The following is a 22,362-nucleotide window of genomic DNA, read 5'->3' as shown; positions in this document are numbered from 1 at the left end:
TTTAATGGATGACATTTTTTCAAACCTATCCCTAAAGCTGCAAATAGCCGATCTACACGCTTGCTCACAATGCATTCAGCGATCTTGTAGATCTGCTATCTTCGGTATGTGACACCGGCGTTCAACCATAGAGTTATATACAGTGGCGTGCACAGATAGACACTAGGGGGTGCTAGAGCACCCCCTGCCCTTTTGGCAATGTGCCCTTTTGATTTTTCAAAAATAGCAGACCTACAAGTTCATAGCGCGCCACTCGGTGGCGCGCTATGAGCTTGTAGATCTGCTATTTTTCAATAGCTAAAGCATAACATAATGCTAACACCAAAAGGGGTTCCCGCCCAAAATGGATTAAGGCAACCGGCCGGTTCCACGCGCTGCACAAGGTGCCCTTTTTTAACTTGAGCACCTGCCCCTCTAAATGTCTGTGCACGCCACTGGTTATATATAATCTAGAGACCGGACAGATAATCTAGGGACCCCCACTGTTCATTTCAATGGAAGTTGCTCAGTGGAGTTTGAAGGTCCCGAAAGAACGCTCTACTTCCACTTTTTAAAAATAAATGTGAGAAATCTGAAAGCTGCGTGGGGTTTACTCATGCTAAATGCATGGGCAAAAAAAACGCCTGCCTGCAGTGCCAGCTTTGGCCAGTAGAGTTTGAAAAAAATTGAAAATGGAAATTATTTGAAAAGGATATGACCCTTTGAAACTTGATGAACCAGAAAACCGAAAGTAGAAAAATTGCACTGAAAAGATTTCAAAGGAGGAAAAAAAATGGCCATGGCCTAGGGCGGCAGATTGCCCAGGGCGGCAGTTAGGGCAAAAAACATTTAAATGGAAAATATTTGAAAAGGATATGACCCTTTGAAACTTGATGAACCAGAAAACCGAAAGTAGAAAAATTGCCCTGAAAAGATTTCAAAGGAGGAAAAAAAAGGGCGCCAAATTGCTTAGGGCCGGCCCTGCCGGGCTTGCTTAGGGCCGGCCCTGCTGAGCTCGCATGCAACTACGTATAAATGAGACACAACTCCAACCACAACCCCTAAACCTAACCTCTAAATGCTTCACTGCAACCTGAATCTTTTCCTAATTGTAAGCCTAACTCCCCAAATGTTTTTTTAACCATAAAACATCAATTTATTTTGTGAGGACCAGGAAAATCCTCCTCAAAATTCCACTATACTCTATACCCTCACAAGTATTGTAATACAAGTACAAACACACACAGACACATAGGGAGAATGAAAGCATGCAGCTTGTTTGTCAGTTACACTCACAAATGTTCACGCAGGCTTATGCTTTGCATATATTTAGTCAGCATCGATTTTGAAATAAATAAAAAACCTTTGGGAACTTGTACATTTTATACAGAGCCAAATGCCAGAAGAGCAATCCATCTCCCATTTTACACACACATTAGACATCATCACATTAAAAGACTACAAAGGAAACAGAAGAAAATGTTGCCTTAACTAAGCGGCTGGGGTAGGAAAATGGCTTCAGGGAACATCACTCTTCCTCTGGGTGCATGAAAGCAGCATTGTATTCACATAATCAAATCCTCACACTGCAAACTCTCTTGTTAATTATTTCCATTGGCTGACAGTCCCAGCTCCATTGACAATTGTGCAATAAAAGTGTTGGGCTGTGTGTGTGTGTGTGTGTGTGTGTGTGTGTGTGTGTGTGTGTGTGTGTGTGCGCGCGTGCGTGCGTGCGTGCGTGCGTGCGTGCGTGCGTTGAGTGCGTGCGTGTATACGGCTTACAGAATAGGTTTATATGTGCTTACCTGCAATAAATTCTCTCTAGGTGTTGCCAGTAGATTAACAGCTGATGAGAGAGTGTGTGTGTGTTCCAGGGCCAGTTCTCCAAGTCCAGAACCAGAACCCTGGGCCCAGTCCAGAAGCAAATCCAGACTGGCGCGGATGCATACCCCTCTGGACCACTGGTAGAAGCCTGCCTCAGATCCTTCATTTACACAGATTATGGGGAAAGGATTAACCCAAGACCTGTGGCTGATTGTACAAAATGTCTAAACAAAAAAACAGTTTTCTGTTGCTATATATCAGTGGTTCTCAAAACCATTTCATGTCAAGGTCCCCCAAAATTATATGTATTTGGCCGCCGGCCGCCCCCATCTCAAAACATCTTGTTCCAGGAACCTCCAGAAGCAAAGAGTATAGAGTTAAAAAAAATCAGAAATAGCATTGTATATCTGCTATTTTTTGAATAGCCATAGTATAAAATAATGGTTAAAAATCTAAAATTACACAGATGCTTCCCCTGTTTTAATGGGTTAACGAAGTCATGCATTCGTTCAACTACAGTATGTTAAAATGTCTTTGGTGTTGCACCAGTACCACAACAATATTATTATTATTTTTGCCTCATCGGGAGCAATATGGCACTATTGGCAATATTGACACTTTGACACTGAAGGGGAACCTGAACTGCGAACCCTCCCTTTCCCAAGCGGCCATGCACTCCATGCACTCTACCTCCATGAGCCGCCGTTTGACCTGATTATGTGCTCATACATGCTGCAGGCTACACCCACCTCTCTCCATGAGGGAGTTGAAGAGTGAGGCGTTGATGAAGTAAAAGATGTAGGCAAGGAGTTGAGAGGAGATATCTGGGTGGACGTGACAGTCCAGGAGCAGGTGCCTGGTTTCAGTTAGGACCTCCAGAACCTGATCCGTCTCGCCGGGGACCTGTGGAACACCATTGCCCAGGACCTGAACACTCTGGACGGGCGTCTGCAGCTCAGTACCCTCCCTGAACGGGTTGCTGTCCAGAATGCCTGGTAGAATTGGGTACAGGACCTGGTTGGTAAAACAAGACGAAGGAGACTATGAATTAAGTAAGCAAGGAAATTCCATAAAGCCTGTACAGAAAGGATCTATTTGTTTTACATGGCCAAATATATATTTTACAGAAAGTAAACCATTATCTGTGATTTACGGGGTTCATTTAATTTATGGTCGGAATCAAAATATTATTTTATATATGTTTTCCTCCAATTACTGTATATTTCCCGGTAGGAGGCTTTCCTTGTCCGTTTTGGATTGTTGACCATTCCTGTGGCTTCATTTGAGGTCGGAAAACTTAAATTCGGATGGTTGATGCACTGATCACTGGGATAAACTGGAACATGTAGCTCTCTAGACCAGAATGCAGACCACCCATAACGTGTCTCCCTCTGTCTGCTCCTATCTTACACAGACATACACACATATCGACATACTGTAACACACACAGACATTAAGCAGTCCAAAGCCACTACTACAGGCAGAGAGACAAAGACCGTATAAGAGAGAGAGAAAGAATAAGACAAAAAAGAAAGGCGTCAGAAAGCAAAAGAAAGCGAGAGAGAAGAGAGACAGTCGGAGAAAGAGAACGGGAGATGGAAAGAATATACCATTTCCTCCTTTCAGCCAAAGCTTCTTGTGCTCTTTAGAGCAGGCCTGGACAACGATAGCTTTGTTCAGCCTAATTGTACACAGACATCCCCATTCCCCTCCAAGCCCTCTCTCCTACACCCACCAAGACTCTTTGGCCAGCGCCAGTCATAGATCCACATTCCTCAAAAGCTGAATATGGCGCATGTGGGCTTGGCATGGCCCAGCTACAGGACTGCTGAGTGAAGACTTTTTGAAGGAATCCACCAGAGCAGATCATTTTACATTACTGTAAGGCCCCGCAGGGCGAGTGTGAACAGCACAATATATAGCCACATTTCCCATTACGTGAGACAATGGAAATGGGTGGATGCGAAGCGAAATAGTGTAATGTCCCGGCGTTTTTCAGATGGAAAATGTCGCTCAGTGGAACCAACCGCCACTCACTCGGACAAAAGTCCTCGCTCTGACTGTTTAGTCTGTTGTCGGTTGCCAGGCATGCTAAATTGTAAGTTCTGTTAGAACTTACAATTAGATGGTTGTGACATGCAACAATTAACCTCTGGGTCCTGATGACAGGATCTGAAACATGCATCCGTGGAATTGTTCTCCTTTAGCCTGCCCTCGAAAAATGCTTTGTTATGTGTTTAGGCATTTTTGTGTGTCTATGCGTGTGTACGTGCGTTCACGTGTGTGTGCGTGCGTGCGTTTGTGTGTGTTGGTGCGTTTGTGTGTGTTTGTGTGTGTTTGTGCATGCCATGTGTTTTCATTCTGGTCTGCAGTGGTCTCTGTACGACTGCTTACGTACTTTTATTGTTGTGCACAGTAAACACGCGGTCTAGTGTCCCCCAGACCGGATCAGCAGGCCTGTGTCCTGACACGTCCTCCATGGGAATAACTGGTCACCGATGGCGCCTTTTGTCTTTCATGCCACATAACAGAAAACATTCCCCAGATTGAAGAGCATGAAATACCCCAAAAAGTAAACACAGATTGAGTCTATGTTATTCTTGCTATGGTTGGATCTGGTGCCTGGCGGGTCTTACTTTGCCTGTTGGATTTAGATTTGAATGCAACAAACCTATAGCTTCTCCTGCTGTGGAACTCACTGGTTGGATGAGAGCAGAAACAAGAAGCGCTATTGAGGGCTGCTGCTGAGAAATCCAGCTCCTTGATGTTGTTCACAAAAAACTCTCTGTGTCTGCCTCTAGTTCGTCTACTCTGAAGTCTCACACGAATACTATGCCAGCCCTTGCACAAAATGATTTATGAACAAAGTTAAGACCCACTTCGCACCATCAGACCCGTGTTGCGAGCTTGGGACGAGTGTATACGCTTAACGTAAGCCAATAAGCTTCAGCGATTCTCTTCCATGAGATAATGGGGAAGGGTAGAGAATATGCTGGAATAAACCATTATGCTTAAACACTAACCTTATGATAACCTTGCATTGGCTGCCTGCTTGCCTTATTTCAGTTTAGTGTATCCTATTTCAGTTTAGCTGTCAGTCTGAAGAACCTCAACCTACAGACAGCTATGATGGATGAGAACCTCATGGCCAAAACAGCCTGCATGACCACAAATGGCAAACACGCTCGCTGGGAACACCGCATGTGCGCACGTACGCACACGGCACAGCACGGCAGGCACACACACGAACATGTGCATGCACGCACGCACGCACGCACGCACGCACGCACGCACGCACGCACGCACGCACGCACGCACGCACGCACGCACGCACGCACGCACGCACGCACGCACGCACGCACGCACACACACACACACACACACACACACACACACACACACACACACACACACACACACACACACACACACACACACACACACACACACACACACACACACACACACGCACGCACAAATAAGTCTAATGATAAAAAGCAAGAGCAAAATATCTAGATGACATGCCAATATTCTGTCGAGACACATAATCACATTTCATATTGTGCTTGTACAAATGTATTGGATTTATTAGGCTTCATGTCCATGTATCCCTCAACATAAGGCATCTGGAAGTGGTTTAGCTCCAGCACACTGACCAGCATTCCTCCATAAGAGGACCAAATGCTGAGTGAGGACAGGTAGTTAGACAACCACATCCTCTTATACAGCAAAATAAATATACCGTATATATGCAAGTGGTATAAAATCACGAGACCAGAAAGCTACTATTCAGGAATGTCTCTTGGTTTCCTGTCCTTGGAGACACGATAGGACTTCTCCTTCCACTTCCTTCCTGCACAGGAAACAGAGATAGAGGACCCCCTGGGTGTGCATGTTTCTTTGCAAGCACGAGGTCCACCTCAGTCCCACTTGGCAGAGCATGATGATGTGGCTAATGTGTGTTAATGATATAGCGTCCCTCAAAAAACCTGACTTCCGTTTGCCCTGCCTGGCCCTGTTCTCTTTAAACTGGGTGGTGCAGGTTCAGAGCATCCACGGGTCACCCCGACTGTACTGGACAGGAGATGGTGGGTGTGACACTGATATTTTCCCTGGACAACCAACCTTTTTGACGTCATTTCTACTTTACTGTACTGTACTGGACAGGAGATGGTGGGTGTGACACTGATATTTTCCCTGGACACCCAACCTTTTTGACGTCATTTCTACTTTACTGTACTGTACTGGACAGGAGATGGTGGGTGTGACACTGATATTTTCCCTGGAAACCCAACCTTTTTGACGTCATTTCTACTTTTGCCATTGGAAAAGGATAATTGGGATTGGGGGTAGTACATTTCCAATGCTGGGTTAATTCTTTTGCCATTGGAAAAGGATAATTGGGATTGGGGGTAGTACATTTCCAATGCTGGGTTAATTCTTTTGCCATTGGAAAAGGATAATTGGGATTGGGGGTAGTACATTTCCAATGCTGGGTTAATTCTTTTGCCATTGGAAAAGGATCATTGGGATTGGGGGCGGTGCATTTCCAATGCTGGGTTAATTCTTGTAATTGACGAATGAAACATTCAAATATTAGGAGATGAATCCCTAAATTAATGTTGAAACTGCTATCGTGAATCATGATATTATAAGGTGATGAAGCCTACTGTGCACTGTGCAGCCCTATATATGGTTATGACATCTGGCTATGATAACGGGGTGGTGAGAAATTCTCAAAATATGAAGTAAGCTGACACGAGGAATGCTGCTGTTCCGCTTCACATTGGAAAGGCCCACTTCCACATTTTGTAAGTAAAGTGAGTGTTTTTAGAATTGTTTCACCCACGCCCACCCAACTCAACCGGAAATTTGCCTGAAACGTACCCAGTAAACGAACCACCAAGGTTCCATGTAGGTAAACATACCAAATGGGAGCGGGGGGTTTCTGTGGATGCAGCCTACCGCAAGTCCACTGCAGCTATGCTATGGCATTTTTTCACAAAGTACGGTTTCTATAATTAGTACAGACATTTCAGTACTGCTGCATGTGGACAGTTCAACAGTCAGCTCTCTTACCAGACCAAGTATGTCTCACGACTACGTGTCTGTGTGTAACAGTGTTATCGCAGTCAAAGGTCTCCCACATTATTTGAATACCTAACGTCTGAAAACCGAGTGCTCCAAAAGTCACCTGGCAGCATTTCAAGAACCTTCACTGAACTCACACTACGCACGCACGCACGCACGCACGCACGCACGCACGCACGCACGCACGCACGCACGCACGCACGCACGCACGCACGCAGGCACACACACACACACAAGGACCCCGCTGTCCTGTCTCCCCTCTATCATAATGCCCCCAGTGTGGCAGGGCAATAGGACGGGTTAGAGAACCCTTGAGTGCATGGGGTAAGTAACTGGGCTCTTTATTCTCCGTCCGTCTGTGATTATTTTCCTTTCTTGAGCTACATATCATAACCGCCTGCAGAGAGGAGGCCAGGTGGAGCTCACACAGAAGGTCAAGTCATACTATAGTGGCTAAACTGGCTCTACAGGAAGGAGGGTAGCAGTCTGGTAGGCCCCATCACCTTTGACCCGGAGAGTCTCCTCACTTGACTGAGTGGTGTAGATGTTGCCTTTGCTACGCTTACGCTATAGGATCAAACCTCTGTATCTGCTGCATGTAGAGCAGCACGGTTCCCAACCGTGTCTTGGTCGGGGTCCATTTGAACATCTTGAAAGTGCCCACCCAGGCGTATGTTTTCAGAGCATGTTTATTTTAATGATCAGTCAATCGATTGTGTTCCGGTTTGGATCAATGGAACTACTTTAGGTTCCCATTTATCGGTATCACAATGAAAACTCATGTTTCCAGGGTTTAAAGAAGAAAATACCGTGATTTAATTTGTTTTGCTAATTTGCAGACCCACTTGCAACACCTCTAGTGTAGCAGGACAACTCCCACTGCCATGATGAGCCTTCATTATTGGGAACAGGACAGCTGGCTCCCTGGTTGGGGCTATACCCTGGACGGGGTGCAGGAGTTGACAAAGGTGCGTATAGCACGGAAAACTGGACGCTATCATGGACGACCACTCAAACCTTAGCCTGGGCAGCATTGCATTTCGTGTTTATGATCCGGTCGGGAGCGGATGGTAACTTTCGTCATGTTGTAGTTATAGATTTGTAGTCAACTGGCAGGAAACCACAAGGCGGAATCAGTACTGAATGAGTACTTTCTTATTCCGCCTTGTGGTTTCCTGCCTGATGACTACAAATCTGACTACAACATGACGTAAATTACCATCCACTCCAGACTGGTTCACGCTGCGATTTTGGAACACAGACGCGACGCGAGGTGACACGAGGTTACTCAAACCCCCTTCACTTGGAGATTGTGGGAAGGAAGGTTTAGCAGGAGGGGCCACGACAGATTTATCTTCCCCAAGGGGACAACCCGCTAGCTATGATGATGCGTAATGAGGCACACGATGGTCATTCAGCTCGTTCAATAGACTACTTGGCTCTATGCACACACGCCATTTTGGAAAGAACTTGGGCCCCTTACTTCCCTACTTCGAACAGTGTCAGGGTGCTGCTTTTGTGCATGTTGGCTCATTGGAAAGTGTCCTTGAGTGGGTGTGTAACTCTGAGAGTGTACAAATGGAACCAAATGGACCTGCACACTCCCAGAGTTATGGGGGTCCTTGGAATTAAAAAGTTTGAGAACCACTGCACAGTAAATGGAACAGAGCATAGAGTATATAAAAGGATAGAGACTGAACTGGCGCGAAGCTCCGCCCCCCCAGCTATTCATGTCAGTGGAAGTTGCTCAATGGCGTTTTGAAGCACCCGGAAGACTGCCGGAAGTACCGTCTCAGAATGTCTACTTCCGCATTTGACCACCAAATTTTGGTGGTCAAATGCGGAAGTTCAACCGAGCGCTCAATGTTAAAGCCCAGCTGCACGGGGCTTCCCGGTCATGAATCCACGGGTCCGCCTGTAGTCCCTCCTCCTACCACTAGGGCCCAGTGCTTCAACGTTGAATAGCCTCACTGGCCCCTTGGAACAGAGCCTTAATTACAGTAGTAAGGAAGTGCATACTAGGCCTATAGCCCATTGCCCCAAATACAACATTGTCTGACATGCTTACTTGTGCGTTCTCTTGTACTTCCTTTGTCTTGCACTATGTAAGCTGTAACTGTTGAGGGTGTATATTGTATCGTATATTTCTGCCAATTATGCTTTGGCCACTGAATTGCCCTCACAAGATCAATAAAGGTCTTATCTTATCTTATCTTATAGGAGTTCAACATCCGATTTTACAGACCATGGGGAGGTGCTTGTCTCCATTTCGATTGGAGTCACATACAGCATTGTATGTGTGTGTAGTCTGTGTACATGTAAATGTGTACCAAATGTACTCGGGATCCTTCTTACCTTGGTGATGTAATACACACACTGCTGGAAGGTGAGCATGACCAACTCCTCCAGCACCGTCATCGTTTCCTCGCATGCGGAGCGGACGCATGACAAACGCAACTCCAACAGGGCTGAACACACACACACACACACACACACACACATGCAAACACACACACGCAAACGCACACGCAAACACACACACACACACACACACACGCACACACACACACACAAATACACGTTTGTATTACTATAATACTGTACTTGTGAGAACAATTGTGGTTTTATTAATGCCTTTTTTTAATTGCCATTTTTAACCAAGACAAAGCCATTTGTACACTCTCTGAGTTATATTAACACAGAGAATTATACATTGATTGAAAAAATAGATTTCAAAACACATCCATAAGAACCGGGAGAGGGAAGTCTGGAGCTCTCTGGTGCGGTGGAGCTGTTGCCCCCGCCACCCGACTACGGATAAGCGGTTGAAGATGAATGGACGGAACACAACCGCAAGGGTCCATTTGGACCCCTGGTGGACAACGGACCAGATGTTGAGAACCACTGTATTAGAGTGAATAATGAAGGCATGCGGCCGGGCTACTAACCCAGGTTTTCCTCTTCTTCTCTTTCCTCTTCCTCCTCCTTTCCTTGCTCCCTTCTGGTCCTCCAGGCCAGAATGAGAGGCAGCTGCTGCTGGATGAAATTCAGCAGTTCCAGGCCAGTGGACATCCACACCACCAGGGGGCGCAGGCCCGTGGTCACCTCTTCCAGGCTAAGGGGCTGCTGCGATTCCCCGGAGTCTGGACCCACACTGCGGAGTCTGGAAAGTTTTGAAAGTGCAGACATAAAATTCACCATATTTGATAGTTCAGAACAGTGGTGTAAAGTGCATCTACTCAAGTACTGTGCTTAACGTACTATAAAGTTTCATGGTACATTTACTTTATTTGCGTTATTTCCATTTCTTGATACTTTATAGCCTACTTCTACTCCACTAAATCTCAAAGGCAAATGTACTTTTTACTCCACTACAATTTAGATTAGTTTAGTTAGTAGGCCCAGCACCATGGGGGTACCAGAGTGGTACCAGCACCATGGGGGCACCATGGGGGTACCAGAGTGGTACCAGCACCATGGGGGTACCAGAGTGGAACAAGTTTTACTACGGCATATAAAAATGATGTGTGCCCCCCCTCGTTATTTATAGGCCCTACGTTATACGTTGGTTATTCAAAAATAGCAGGGTTAGGAGATGTCCGAAAATTTTTAAAACCTGAAAGAACCTGTGAAACCTGTGAAACGGAATGCACTCACGCTTCAGGCTGAACTGCAGCAAAGTCTTTAGTGTGGTCCTATATGTGATGGGATCAAAACAAGTCTGTGATCAGTCCATGGACATACAGTAGGCTACAGTACATACGTATGTAGTAGGCCTATAATCATACCGAAACTGTCCACTAGACCTGTCACAATTATTAATGTATCTCCTGATCGCAATTAGTTCATCACAATTATTTTACATAATAGAGGGCATAGTCAGTAGGCGTTCCCGCTTAACTACCGGGTATGATGATAATGATGTCACACGCGTACCTTCTATTGTCAGAATCGTCTCCGTATAAATGGACATTTTTAAATAGCAGTAATAGCAGATCTACAAGCTCACAACGCTTTGCGATGCGTTGTGTGATCTTTCTTTTATATTGAAATTATTTGTCATATCTTCCCTTTTTACAAAGCCTAATAGGCAAACAGAAATTCCAATCAATGCCAAAAACCCAATTTAATCTTCCTCGTAATTATTTACACATGACAATTAATCATCGCATAAAATGTCACGATCTTGGCCTGGGCTGTGGCTCAGCGGTCCAGGCACCTTGGCTGGTAATCCAGTCTGGTGGTGTGCCGCGGGTTCGACTCCCGATCCCGACGGCCTTTACTGCATGTCATCCCCCCATCTCTTTCCCCATTTCCTGTCAGCCTACTGTCTGTCCCTCCATAAAAAGTATAAAATAAAGGCGAAAGCCAAAAAAAAAACATAAAAACAAATGTCACGATCTTGACAACCCTTCTCTCAACTCACCCACATGGCACTCTGCACCTCACCGGCTATGAGCAGCAACCCTTCTCTCAACTCACCCACATGGCACTCTGCACCTCACCGGCTATGAGCAGCAGCAGTCTGCGAAGGTCCGAGGTGTGGTGGTATGCCGCAGAGTGCTGGACACACACGCATAGCAGGAACGCGACGGTCAGTGCAGGCCTGTCTTTGGCGCAGGCGCGTCGTCCCATGGCAACGATGTCCTTGATGATGCGATCCTCCGACTCCACCGCGTAGCTCAAGGTCAAGTTGTGGCCGTCTGCGTCTTTTAGGAAGGGGTCGCTTTTCTTTTTCGGGGTGCTCCTTCTGCCGGGGCTCTGGGCGTCAGTGCGAGCCGAGATGCAGGTGTCGCAGAGCACGGGTTGTGCAGTCCGAGGTTTAGCCGTGGCAGAAGTAGCAGTGGCGCGGCCCAGTAGCCACGGGACAGTGGATAAGCTGGTTGCAGGAGTGGTGTCGGCCTGCTCCTTGGTTTTACAATGAAGAATCACAAGATGGGGAAAAGCATTATAACTAGGGATACTTATGCCATATCACAATAGTACAATATCCAAAATCACAGACAATATGCAGACAATATATCTATGATATAGATATATAATATTGATACTAGGGATTTTTGCTCCCGATCCGATTCCGATCATTTGAAAATGACGTGATCGGTCCCGACAACCCTAATTATAACACATCACTGCTGTCGGGAAGAAACCTTGTATCTCCAATGCCATATATCAATTTTCTTTTCGTAAATGAATGCCTTACTTCATCATACAAGAGTGTCTCATAAAAGTAGTGATACTAGCAGATCTACAATAATACAAAAGGAACGGTTTTGTATTATTTATTTCTATACCCGACAGCAACGACATGCAACATAAAAATAAGCATCACTAACACAAACACAAATATTTTGGGCATTGCTTAGCACCTGGTGTGTGGCAGCAGAGGTCAAAGGATCCTTGAACAGAAACAAATAGTGCCGGCCCAGACCGATGACATCGCCCGGACTGAGCTCCACCTCTTTTGTGCACGCCTCTCCGTTCCGAGTAACCAGGGTGTCCTCGTAGGGGAGGAGGAGGGTGGGGTCGCAGCTGCCATGGCGGTGTAGGCACGAGTGCCTTGGAAGGATGTCGGGGGCGAAAAGGAGGAGGTCAACCTTTGACCCTTCTTCGTTCTCACTGCCACGGCCAATCACAGTGCTTTGCTCGGCGAGCAAGTAGATGAGGAAGTCCTGAGGAGGGAAGCAAAAACTCCTTTTGAGTACAATTATTCATATGTGGAGAATGAACGTCATTTAATTCCCACTGCGAAATGTATACTGTTAAGCTGCGTTCAGACCTGAATATAAATATTCGCTCGGTTTGCCCTGTTTGTGCCGTGTCAGGTCGCGCCCGTTCGTGCAACTTCTCGTCTTTGCAATGACCTTGTATGTAATCGCGCCGCTCTAACCATCCAAGTCTGAACGCACCATTAGTGGTATAATTATAATAATGTAATTATAATACAGGCATTGTGTTTTTCCAAACCAGATTTTATTAATCACAATATGTGGCAGGCACTGTGTGAGGGCTTATTGTGTCTTACATTCCCCTTGTGATGTCGGTCTTTTCCAACAAAGCAGAATTAGCCAACTGAATGAATTCACAAATTCTGTACCACCCAAAACCCTTTGGGTCATAAGATCCAATCACATGGCATGATTATTTTAGCCTACTTATATGAGCTTTTTTTTTATTTACAATCTGCGATGCAGAATCTAAATTACAGTGATGAGAGGTGAGAATGAGATTTGTGTGTGTGTGTGTGTGTGTGTGTGTGTGTGTGTGTGTGCGTGCGTGCGTGCGTGCGTGCGTGCGTGCGTGCGTGCGTGCGTGCGTGCGTGCGTGCATACATGAGGGAGGGAGGGAGGGAAAGGGGTCTCTGTGCCCACTTGTAATCAGTCAGGAAGCAGTGCCAGGGTTGCCAGGTTGGGTTTCCTGATCAGTGTTTTGACATACACACTTTAGCTACATTTGCTGACGTTTTTCTATGATTGTCCCCCGCTGTCTGTCTCCGTCTCTGTGATTCTTTCCAGGGAAAAATAAATAGCTTTTGTTGTTTGAACTCTGAAATAATGTTTTGACCACTTAAGCCCTATTCAAATGTTTTTCAAAAACAGCAGATCTACATTCTCACAATGATCTGCTATATTTTATGCCCATGAATAGGGACACCAGTGGTGAAAGCAGTAAATGTGAGCTAGCATGTGTTCGTGAGTGTGTGAGTGCGTGAGTACGTGCGTATGTCCGTACATGCGGGTGTGTGCGTGCATGCATGTTCGCGTGTGTGTGTGCGCGCCAGGGTATGCACGTGTAGCAGACCTCCCTGCCTCCCTATCTAATATCTCCTGTGGCCATGGGAATATCCACCTTTGGCTGAGGAGTCTCTCCACAATGGAGAACAGGGTTTGAATCCAGGTGCTTAACACAAACAGGTAAAGAGACAACCGGCGTGGGTGACACAAGGTGGGATTGAGATGTGTGTTTGAGTGACACACCTGTGTGTGGCTGTAGCCCTGCAGCAGCAGCAGGTAGGGACAGTCGTGAGGAGGGTGAATGGAGTAGTGTGTGGTGTTATCGTCGCTGCTCTCCGTCTCCTCCCTCTCCGACGTCTCCCTCTCCCTCGCCACCCTCTGTCGGGGTGGACAGAGGGCCTCTGTGTCAGCCAGCGGCCCGGCAACGCTCTCGGGGGCCACTGAGAGGGTCTGAACCTGACTCGGAATATGATTCTGTTGAAGGCTTGGCTGACCGTTATGCTTGGACCCATGCTTGTGACTCTGCGCTGGGTTTTGAGTCTGGTCAAGGCCCTGGCTCTCCGGACACTGGTTCTGATTGGCATTCTGCTGTGTCTCAGTGACTGAGCCGTCAGTCAGGTCCATCTCACTTTTGCTCCTCCACAGGGGACTGGTCCGACCCATAGTCCTCTCTATGAACGTGGAGGTGACTCTGGAGCGACTCTTCTGCAGTTTGCGAGCCTGGGCATTAATACCTGAGAGGGGTTGATTGAAAATAGAAGATAGTTAAGGAAGATCCTATAGTCTCGCGTCGCCAGACGATCGGAGCTCTCCGTCTACATTCAGTTCGGAAACTGGGTGGAAACAATTCGGAGGAAATAACTTTAAAGACGGTCCTTCATATTGGGACGGTGATATGAATTGTTTTCAAAGCAATAGGTTTGTCAGTGGCCATTCTTGCTCTTGTTCTAGCCCATATTGAATGGAATCTCACTGGACATACCGGTAGGCGGCGATCTCTGATCGTCTGGCTATCTGCAGTGATCCTCTATTTTGTGTGAGTGTGTGCGAGCGTTGTGTGCATGCTGGCATGCATGCCAGAGTCAACACACGGAAGCTGCATGCGTACGGGAAGCAGACGGCAGTGGAAAGAGAAACGAAACGCATGGAAATAAACGTTCACCTCTCCTAGCAGGGCTCCACAAGCTAACACTGATAGGGGGCTGCTGTCACAAGCTGTGCCATTTAAACGTTCACCTCTCATAGCAGGGCTCCACAAGCTAACACTGATAGGGGCCTGCTGTCACAAGCTGTGCCATTTATTAAGCAAATACATAACAGGACACTCTCTTACATCATAACCACAGCTGTATCAACCGTGACTGTGGATGGCATTATACGTGACAGAAATTAAACAAACAATAGATGGAGAAAATGAGGGAAAGCGAAAGGGGAGAAGTATCATATTACCACTATCATCACATCATGTATGCATGAAAACATCAATGGAAAGTTTTGATATATATTTCATATATTTCGTATTATTCTGTATACATCACAGCTGCTGATAGTTAGGAAAGCACTAATAAAAAAAAGAATCAATCCAAACCATAATAGAATGGCAAATGTTAGATGAAGTAAGATGTACGGTTGGAGGCCATCGATATTGTCCTTTTCTTTTTGCTGAGGTTTGCGTGATCTGCGCAAAAGGACAGTTAACCCATTTTGGGCGGGAACCCCTTTTGGTGTTTTAAACATTATGTTATAATTTAGCTATTGAAAAATAGCAGATCTACAAGCTCATAGCGCGCCACCGAGTGGCGCGCTACGAGCTTGTAGGTCTGCTATTTTTGAAAAATCGTGAAAATATTTATTTCAGAAAACTGGAGGATTTAGAAGGATTTTTTTTAAATTTTGAAGTCAGGCCTAAATGGGTCAAATGATAAGGGACAATATCGGTGGCACCCAACTGTAATGATGGGTCTGTAAAGGCCTCAGGTTCTGGTTGTTTACGGTACCAGCTACAGTAGCAGTGACAGTAAGATGTAATGATGGGTCTGTAAAGGCCTCAGGTTCTGGTTGTTTACGGTACTAGCAGTGACAGTAAGATGTAATGATGGGTCTGTAAAGGCCTCAGGTTCTGGTTCTGCTTGTTTACTGTACCAGCAGTGACGGTGTCCTCCTCTTTGGACCTCTCCTCTTCCACCGTGCTCCTCCTTTGGATTTCAAAACGACGTGCCAGCCCCTCTCTGGGTTTCCATAGTGACTGGAGGAGCAGGGGCTTCTCATTGTCGCCGACGACTCGGAAGCCCTCCGTCCTCCACTGATGGTCGATGGAGCCAATGGCATCGCAGAGAACATAGGAACCGGCCTCCTCTTTTCCCAGGCCGTACCTATAGGCCACATTGCAAAGTTCAATGTTGGAGATTTGCTTTTTTAAAATGACACATGGACATCACTGACTATTGTGATCTACAAAAAGACGAAACAAACAGAAAAAAGACTGTTATTGGCCCTATCTTGGGCGCGCCTTACTCTTTCTTTATCCCTAAACGTATTTACTATTTGCCATATTTTACTATCTTGAAAAACATTTTACATTTGAAAAACTCCCCCCCTGTCAGGTGTAAAGGAGCAACTTGGACACTCAGGCATGAAGGAAGCATGAGTTCAAGTCCGTTGCTCTCCCCATGTCCTCCATATATGGGGACTAGGTTGGCGGAGGGTGTGTAGAGAGCCCAGGATCACATTAGATAATTGACACAGGGGTGAAAAATGGGTTACAAAATCGTGGGATAAAAAATTCTAAAAAAAGAAAAGAAAAACATTTTAAAATAGTTAGCTAGCTGATCTACCTCAACACGGTGTGAGCTTGTAGATCGGCTATTTTAAACTATTTTAAAATATGTTGTTTCCAATTACATCGAAGCTTATCAAAATTAAACCTTATCAAACAAATCCCATTAAAGCCATACCGAATTATGTTCTTATCAACAACCCTTTTCTTATCAACTAATGTACTTTATGTCTTATCAATAGGTCAAAGGTCATAAGATGTATTACTTCTTTACTGACCGATCACTAACCCCTACTGTTTCTTTGTTCCTGTATTGACGTTGCCAGGTTTCATTTCATGGGCATGAAATTGAGGATACAGGAATATTGTTTTACTCTGTCTTCTGCAGGCTGGATACCCTTTCTATTAATCACTTTTGGTTGTAACATAAGCAAAGAATGCAGAAATTCACCCTCTGGAGAGGGGCTGTCTGTCTGTCTGTCAGGCCAGGCCAGGCTGTGGTTTACTTTAGAACGTTCCAGAACTGCTGTGTAAACGAACAATTTGGCACACATAGACTATATGTATGCTATACTGTAATTATAATAAACAGCTGTCTTTAAGAACAACAGTTGAATTGACCTTTGTTAATCTCTAAATGTGCCAATATTGTAACAATATGCATGTGTTCTCTCTTCATCACATCACTCACTGGCAAAGGATTTATACATCAAAGAATGATGTCTTAGCTTTGTACTGTACATGCAATACATAACACAATAGGAATGCAACAGAGTAAATAACATGCATATGAGGATGGATACAGTATATCAGAGCTTTGAGGAACCAATATGCTCCCCTCTGTGACATCAGGGGTCCTTCAGGGGTTAGCTGAATGATAATGTAGTTAGTAACCCTTTCTATACTTTTAGGCCAGAAAGGGATTTTTTTTCACCGGAGGAAAAATATTCGCTATGAGGCAATTCTCTGGGCAATATCTGTAGAGGGCGCAGCGGAGTAACTAAAAGTATTTTTTTTCCGGTGGAAACAAAATCCCCTAATATATAATGACACAACTCGCCTTTGTTTTGGTGAGTAGCAAAAACTAAAGAGGAGAGGCTGGTCTGCATTCATGCAAGCGGTGGAAGTTGAGAGTAACATAGCTCTAAATGAAACGCATTAGAGCTATGGACCAGAGCTATGTAATTCAGAGTGTACAAATACTAAATGGACGCTCCATTAAGACAGCTTTTACAATCACAAGTGTTGAATGAATGCAACAGAGATCTTAAAGCTGAAATCTAACCTGGATTTAAATATATTTGTTTGACTTGTCATCGTTCCAACACTGACACCACTCTGTTTTAGTAAATGTTTATTGCGCCTATGTTTTGGTTATTCATCTTTTTGTTTTTCCTGCACAACAAGCATAAGTTGTGTATTTGCGATACAAGGATACTGGCTACGCTAAACAGCACTCTCAAATGCTGTGCTGCTGCTATTAATAAAGATCGTTGTTTTTAAACCCCAGTGGGGCCTTTATTGAATGCCTGTATGTCTACAGCTCATCCTCCTTTTTATAATTCTAAGTACTTTAGAACACAAGAATTAGCACTAGCATGAACAAACACATGTATAAATGTCCACATGCTGTATATATAGACGTCACATGTGCAGACAAATATTACACATCATGCAGGCACAGATACACATACTACTGTAGCGTAGCCTTACCTTTCAAGGGCTTCTTTGACTAGCTCCTGTGCACTGGAGTGTGTGGTGGCCAGGACACTCTTGTAATGGGCTCCTCGGCAGATTTCACTGCCAAAGATCTTCAAGATGCCCGGGGCGGTTATCTGATTGGAAAGCTCTGATGGGTCATCCTCCATTGAAGTGTCTCCAGGTTTCACTAGATGACAGGACATGACAAGCAAATGAAACGTCATTAACCCATTTTGACCTGAGATCAGATTCTAAAAATGTGTTCTACATCCTGACAGTTTTCTGAAAAATCTAAAAAGTCGTTCTTCGATTTTTCAAAAATAGCAGACCTACAAGCTCGTAGTGCGCCACTCGGTGGTGCGCTATGAGCTTGTAGGTCTGCTACCAAAAAGGGGTTCCACCAAAAGGGGTTCCCGCCCAGTATGGATTCAAATCTCAAGCCACTGTGGGATTTTTGAGTTGATGCCAAACTTTTTGTCCTCCAATGACAGAGAACAGAATCAGGCGTTCAAAATCTGATATGGGGCACATCACATTGTGATGTGCTATGACACTGTTTCTCAACGTCCGGTGGGCCCACAAGAGGACCCTTAAATGCTAGGGTCATTGTTTACCTGGTATCATATAGTTTCAATGTACACTAGATCATCTTTTGATAGTATATTGTTTTGATTGATGCTAGGTTCTTAGCATCAGCATTATTAGGTTCTTTGTTTACCTGTGATCCTATAGTTTACCGAGGCACTACACTGTCTGAGACACTGTCTCTCTGCATTTGATGTGTTTACCTTTATTGTAAGTGTCTGCTAAATGCCTAAATTGTAAATTGTTGTAACTTCTGAGTGTGTACAAATGGAACCAAATGGACCAGGTCCATTTGTACACTCTCAGAGTGTCAATTTGGACCTGGGCCCACCAGGGGTCTGGTGGTCCCCCGACCCGACATGTGTTTTCAACAAGCCACGGACATACTGCTGCCTTTCTGGGACTGGCCGGACAGCGATGACCTCAGGCCTCCGCTCAGGGCTGTTAGACTGGGGCTGGAAGCTGGGCCGCGCAGGAAGACCCCAGAGAGGCGGTTGGTATGACGACGGATGCGGCTCTTGCTGGGCTGTCGGATGGCTACGCCCTCACTCTCCACCGACCTGGTGGATGAACCAGAGGAGCCCGACCTGAGAAGGAAAACGGAGGTTATAGTGTTTGGACCTAGTGGTCCTGGTATCGTTCCCACTGACCTATAGGTTCCCTGCAGCCATACGAAACCTGTGGTCTCTAACCTTGGCGTCAAACTAGACAATGCACTTATACTTGATAAACAGGTAAATGCGGTAGTCAGCTCAAGTTTTTAAATCACCTAAGGCTGCTGGCTAAAATCAAGTCTGTGCTGTCCTTTAGCGATTTTGAGCGGGTTATCCATGCCTTTATTTCTATGCGGTTGGACTACTGTAATGCACTTTATGTTGGTTTAAATCAAGCCTCCCTTGCTCGACTCCAGCTAGTCCAGAACTCTGCCGCACGTCTACTCACAGGTACTCGCAGACGTGAGCATATCACACCTGTTTTGGCCTCCCTTCACTGGCTCCCTGTCCGCTTTAGAGTTGATTTTAAAATTCTACTGTTTGTCTTTAAATCTATTAATGGTCTGGCTCCTCTATATCTGTCTGACCTTATTGAGGTCTATACTCCTCCAAGGTCACTGCGGTCTGAGGGCCAGCTTAATCTCAGGGTCACAAAGAAGACCCGCTTAAAGTCCAGAGGCGACCGAGCCTTTTCTGTTGTAGGCCCCAAATTATGGAACGCACTCCCCTCCCACGTCAAATTGGCCCCTTCCATCGAGACTTTTAAATCTCGCCTAAAGACCCACCTACATATACATGTAGGGATAAAAAAAATGTTTTTGCTATAAAACGGGAAAGAGCCCCGAAGAAGATGAAATCTTTGAGGAACAGGGTGAGAGATGTTAGAAGGAAAAGTGAAGACAAGAAGTAATGATATTTTTGGGAGGATAAAGACTGGTAGTGGACAGAAGTAAGGGTCAGAAAAGGTCAGACTGAAGAGGTCTTTGGTCCATCAGTCGACTTTGAGGCTTAATCAGGATTTTGGCCAGGACTAGACTGAGCTGTGGACATTGCTCTTGTCTTTATGTTTCTAATATGTATGTAATTGTATTTTCTTTTATGTTTTGTGTATATGTGTCATTGTGTATATGTGTATATATATGTGTATATATGTATATATTGTGTATGTATATGTTGTTCAAAGTAAAAAATATTTAGGACGACCGTTGAGCCGATTCTACACTATGGCTCTGAGACATGGACACTTTCAAAGAAATTAGAGAAACGGTTGGATGGCACTTACACCCGCCTTCTAATGAGAGTCTTGGAAGAGCCACCCATCGACTAATCTAACATACGGCAACCTTCCCCGTGTTTCTTCACTAGTCCGATCCAGAAGAACACAGTTTGCCGGCCACTGCTACAGAGCTGACAATGAGGTTATATCTTCCCTTCTTCTATGGAATCCTGCCTCAAAGCAGACCAGAGGTAGAAAACTGTCGTTCCCTGATGTCATCGCTAGGGACACATGCATCAGTAAGCAGGAACTGGGGATGGCAATGAAGGACCGGAAAGTCTGGCGTGGCATTGTGAAATCCATGATCTCGACCGCGGTCGAAAATGATGATGATGATGATGATGATATGTGTTATATAAGGCCACTGGGTCGCAAGACAAAAGACAACATTTCGGTGCAAACTCACAATAAAGTACTATATCATATCATATCATATCATATCATATCATATCATATCATATCATATCATATCATATCATATCATATCAAACAGGGTCCGGGGAAGGACAAAAGAGTTGACATAAAAGGGGAAAAGGAATGTAAAAGTGAATGAGAGAATGAGAGAAAACAAGTAATAAAGATGAAGTGAATGATAAATGACTACGCAACCGTCCCCATGCAGGAACTGAAAACATCCTTCATCATTCTACAGCATAAAGGCATCAGCAACTGAAGCATGGGTATACATTTCTGACCAGAAGAGAGAAGGCATGAAAAAGTTAAATCAAGAATTAGGGCACACAGGCTATACTTACGTTTCTACCACCAAAACAATGCTGCAGTATCCACTCCCGCATTCGCCTTACAGTACCGGCTCGCACTCAGCTCTTTCAGTTCATTAATGAATAATAAAATAATAGTGTTGTTTTGCCTACCTCAGACCAACCTCCTTAAGCTGCTTATCACAATGGTTCAAAGGCTCACTGCAGTTGCACCACCAGGTTCAGATTTTAGATTAAAGCTAATACACTCTGGGCCTTTCACTAATGATGAAAAAAAACAACCCAAAAAACAATGAGAGTGCCTCAAAAACTGAATTTGACTGCCTGGTCTGTCCTGTATAGTGCTGGGGAGGAGTTGAACTTTGGCTGTCAATGATTTAAATATACTATACTGCAGTGCATGATATCATAATGTTCCCCACCATTTATTCGGTATTATTCTGTTTACCTGTAGTTACTGTGTAGACTTTAAAGGGTCAGGCAATTTTGTATTGACCTATTAAACGTTTTTAAATCTTTGCCCATTTACTTTACAAGCTCGGACTTGCCCCCTGGTTTTGAGATGTGTATATCAGTTTGTTTGTTTTCAAAAGCATTAGCCTATATAGACTAAATATAGCCTATACAGGATGGATGAAGTAGGATGTCTTAAACAGGTCCTTTAAAAAAATAGAGGAATTGCAAAAATGTTGGTCACACATGCTGTGTACAGGCTATAACCTATAGTACTGGCTATAGACAAGTCAGAAATATTACAACCCACCACAGTTCCGTAAAATGATAATAGGCTACTTACAGCTGGGAACCATCACTTGTCTTCCTTCCCAGCCTGAATCGTTTCTTGGCGGTGGCTGCAGGTAGACGCACCGGTGAAGACGCAGCCGGTCTGGGTGGGAGAGATACAAGATCCTCCCGGGATAGCCTGATAAAATTCATCCCCGTTACACCGTGGTTTGGTATTGTTAAAACAAAAAGACAGAAAAAAAGTAGAAGAAGAAAAAAAAAAGATGCAGCCCTTAAGTTAGCATACTTTTTGAACATCAACGGAAAAACTCCCATCAGCCATCACCTTCCATTGGATATTGTCTGCACTAGTGCACAGTCCGCTTGACTCTGATTCATCGTAGAGAGAAGACAACTTTCATTGAATTGACGAAACCGCTGGGCTGGTTCAGTTTAC

The 22,362-nt window shown here is 44.9% G+C and overlaps 1 protein-coding gene across 1 annotated transcript in view; it reads right to left on the bottom strand.

Moving 5' to 3' along the window:
- radil2b (Ras association and DIL domains 2b) overlaps nt 1-22,126 on the bottom strand; it is a 29,197-nt gene extending 7,071 nt beyond the window's left edge. The window contains exons 1-12 of the mRNA XM_079492738.1: nt 21,979-22,126; nt 19,078-19,277; nt 18,118-18,292; nt 15,771-16,000; nt 13,872-14,362; nt 12,264-12,566; nt 11,377-11,802; nt 10,552-10,589; nt 9,843-10,057; nt 9,250-9,362; nt 2,553-2,817; nt 1,785-1,963 (exon numbers count right to left, since the gene is read on the bottom strand). Of these exons, the coding sequence (XP_079348864.1) occupies nt 1,785-1,963; nt 2,553-2,817; nt 9,250-9,362; nt 9,843-10,057; nt 10,552-10,589; nt 11,377-11,802; nt 12,264-12,566; nt 13,872-14,362; nt 15,771-16,000; nt 18,118-18,292; nt 19,078-19,277; nt 21,979-22,118 (2,775 nt within the window). The 5' untranslated portion in view covers nt 22,119-22,126. The remainder of the gene's footprint in view (nt 1-1,784; nt 1,964-2,552; nt 2,818-9,249; nt 9,363-9,842; nt 10,058-10,551; nt 10,590-11,376; nt 11,803-12,263; nt 12,567-13,871; nt 14,363-15,770; nt 16,001-18,117; nt 18,293-19,077; nt 19,278-21,978) is intronic.
- Nucleotides 22,127-22,362: the final 236 nt, after the last annotated feature.

Source organism: Electrona antarctica (assembly GCF_951216825.1).
Source record: "Electrona antarctica genome assembly, chromosome: 22".
In the NCBI taxonomy this organism is placed as follows: Eukaryota; Metazoa; Chordata; class Actinopteri; order Myctophiformes; family Myctophidae; genus Electrona; species Electrona antarctica.
Note: the sequence above shows the minus strand (reverse complement) of the source record. Positions and strands in the feature narration are given on the sequence as shown.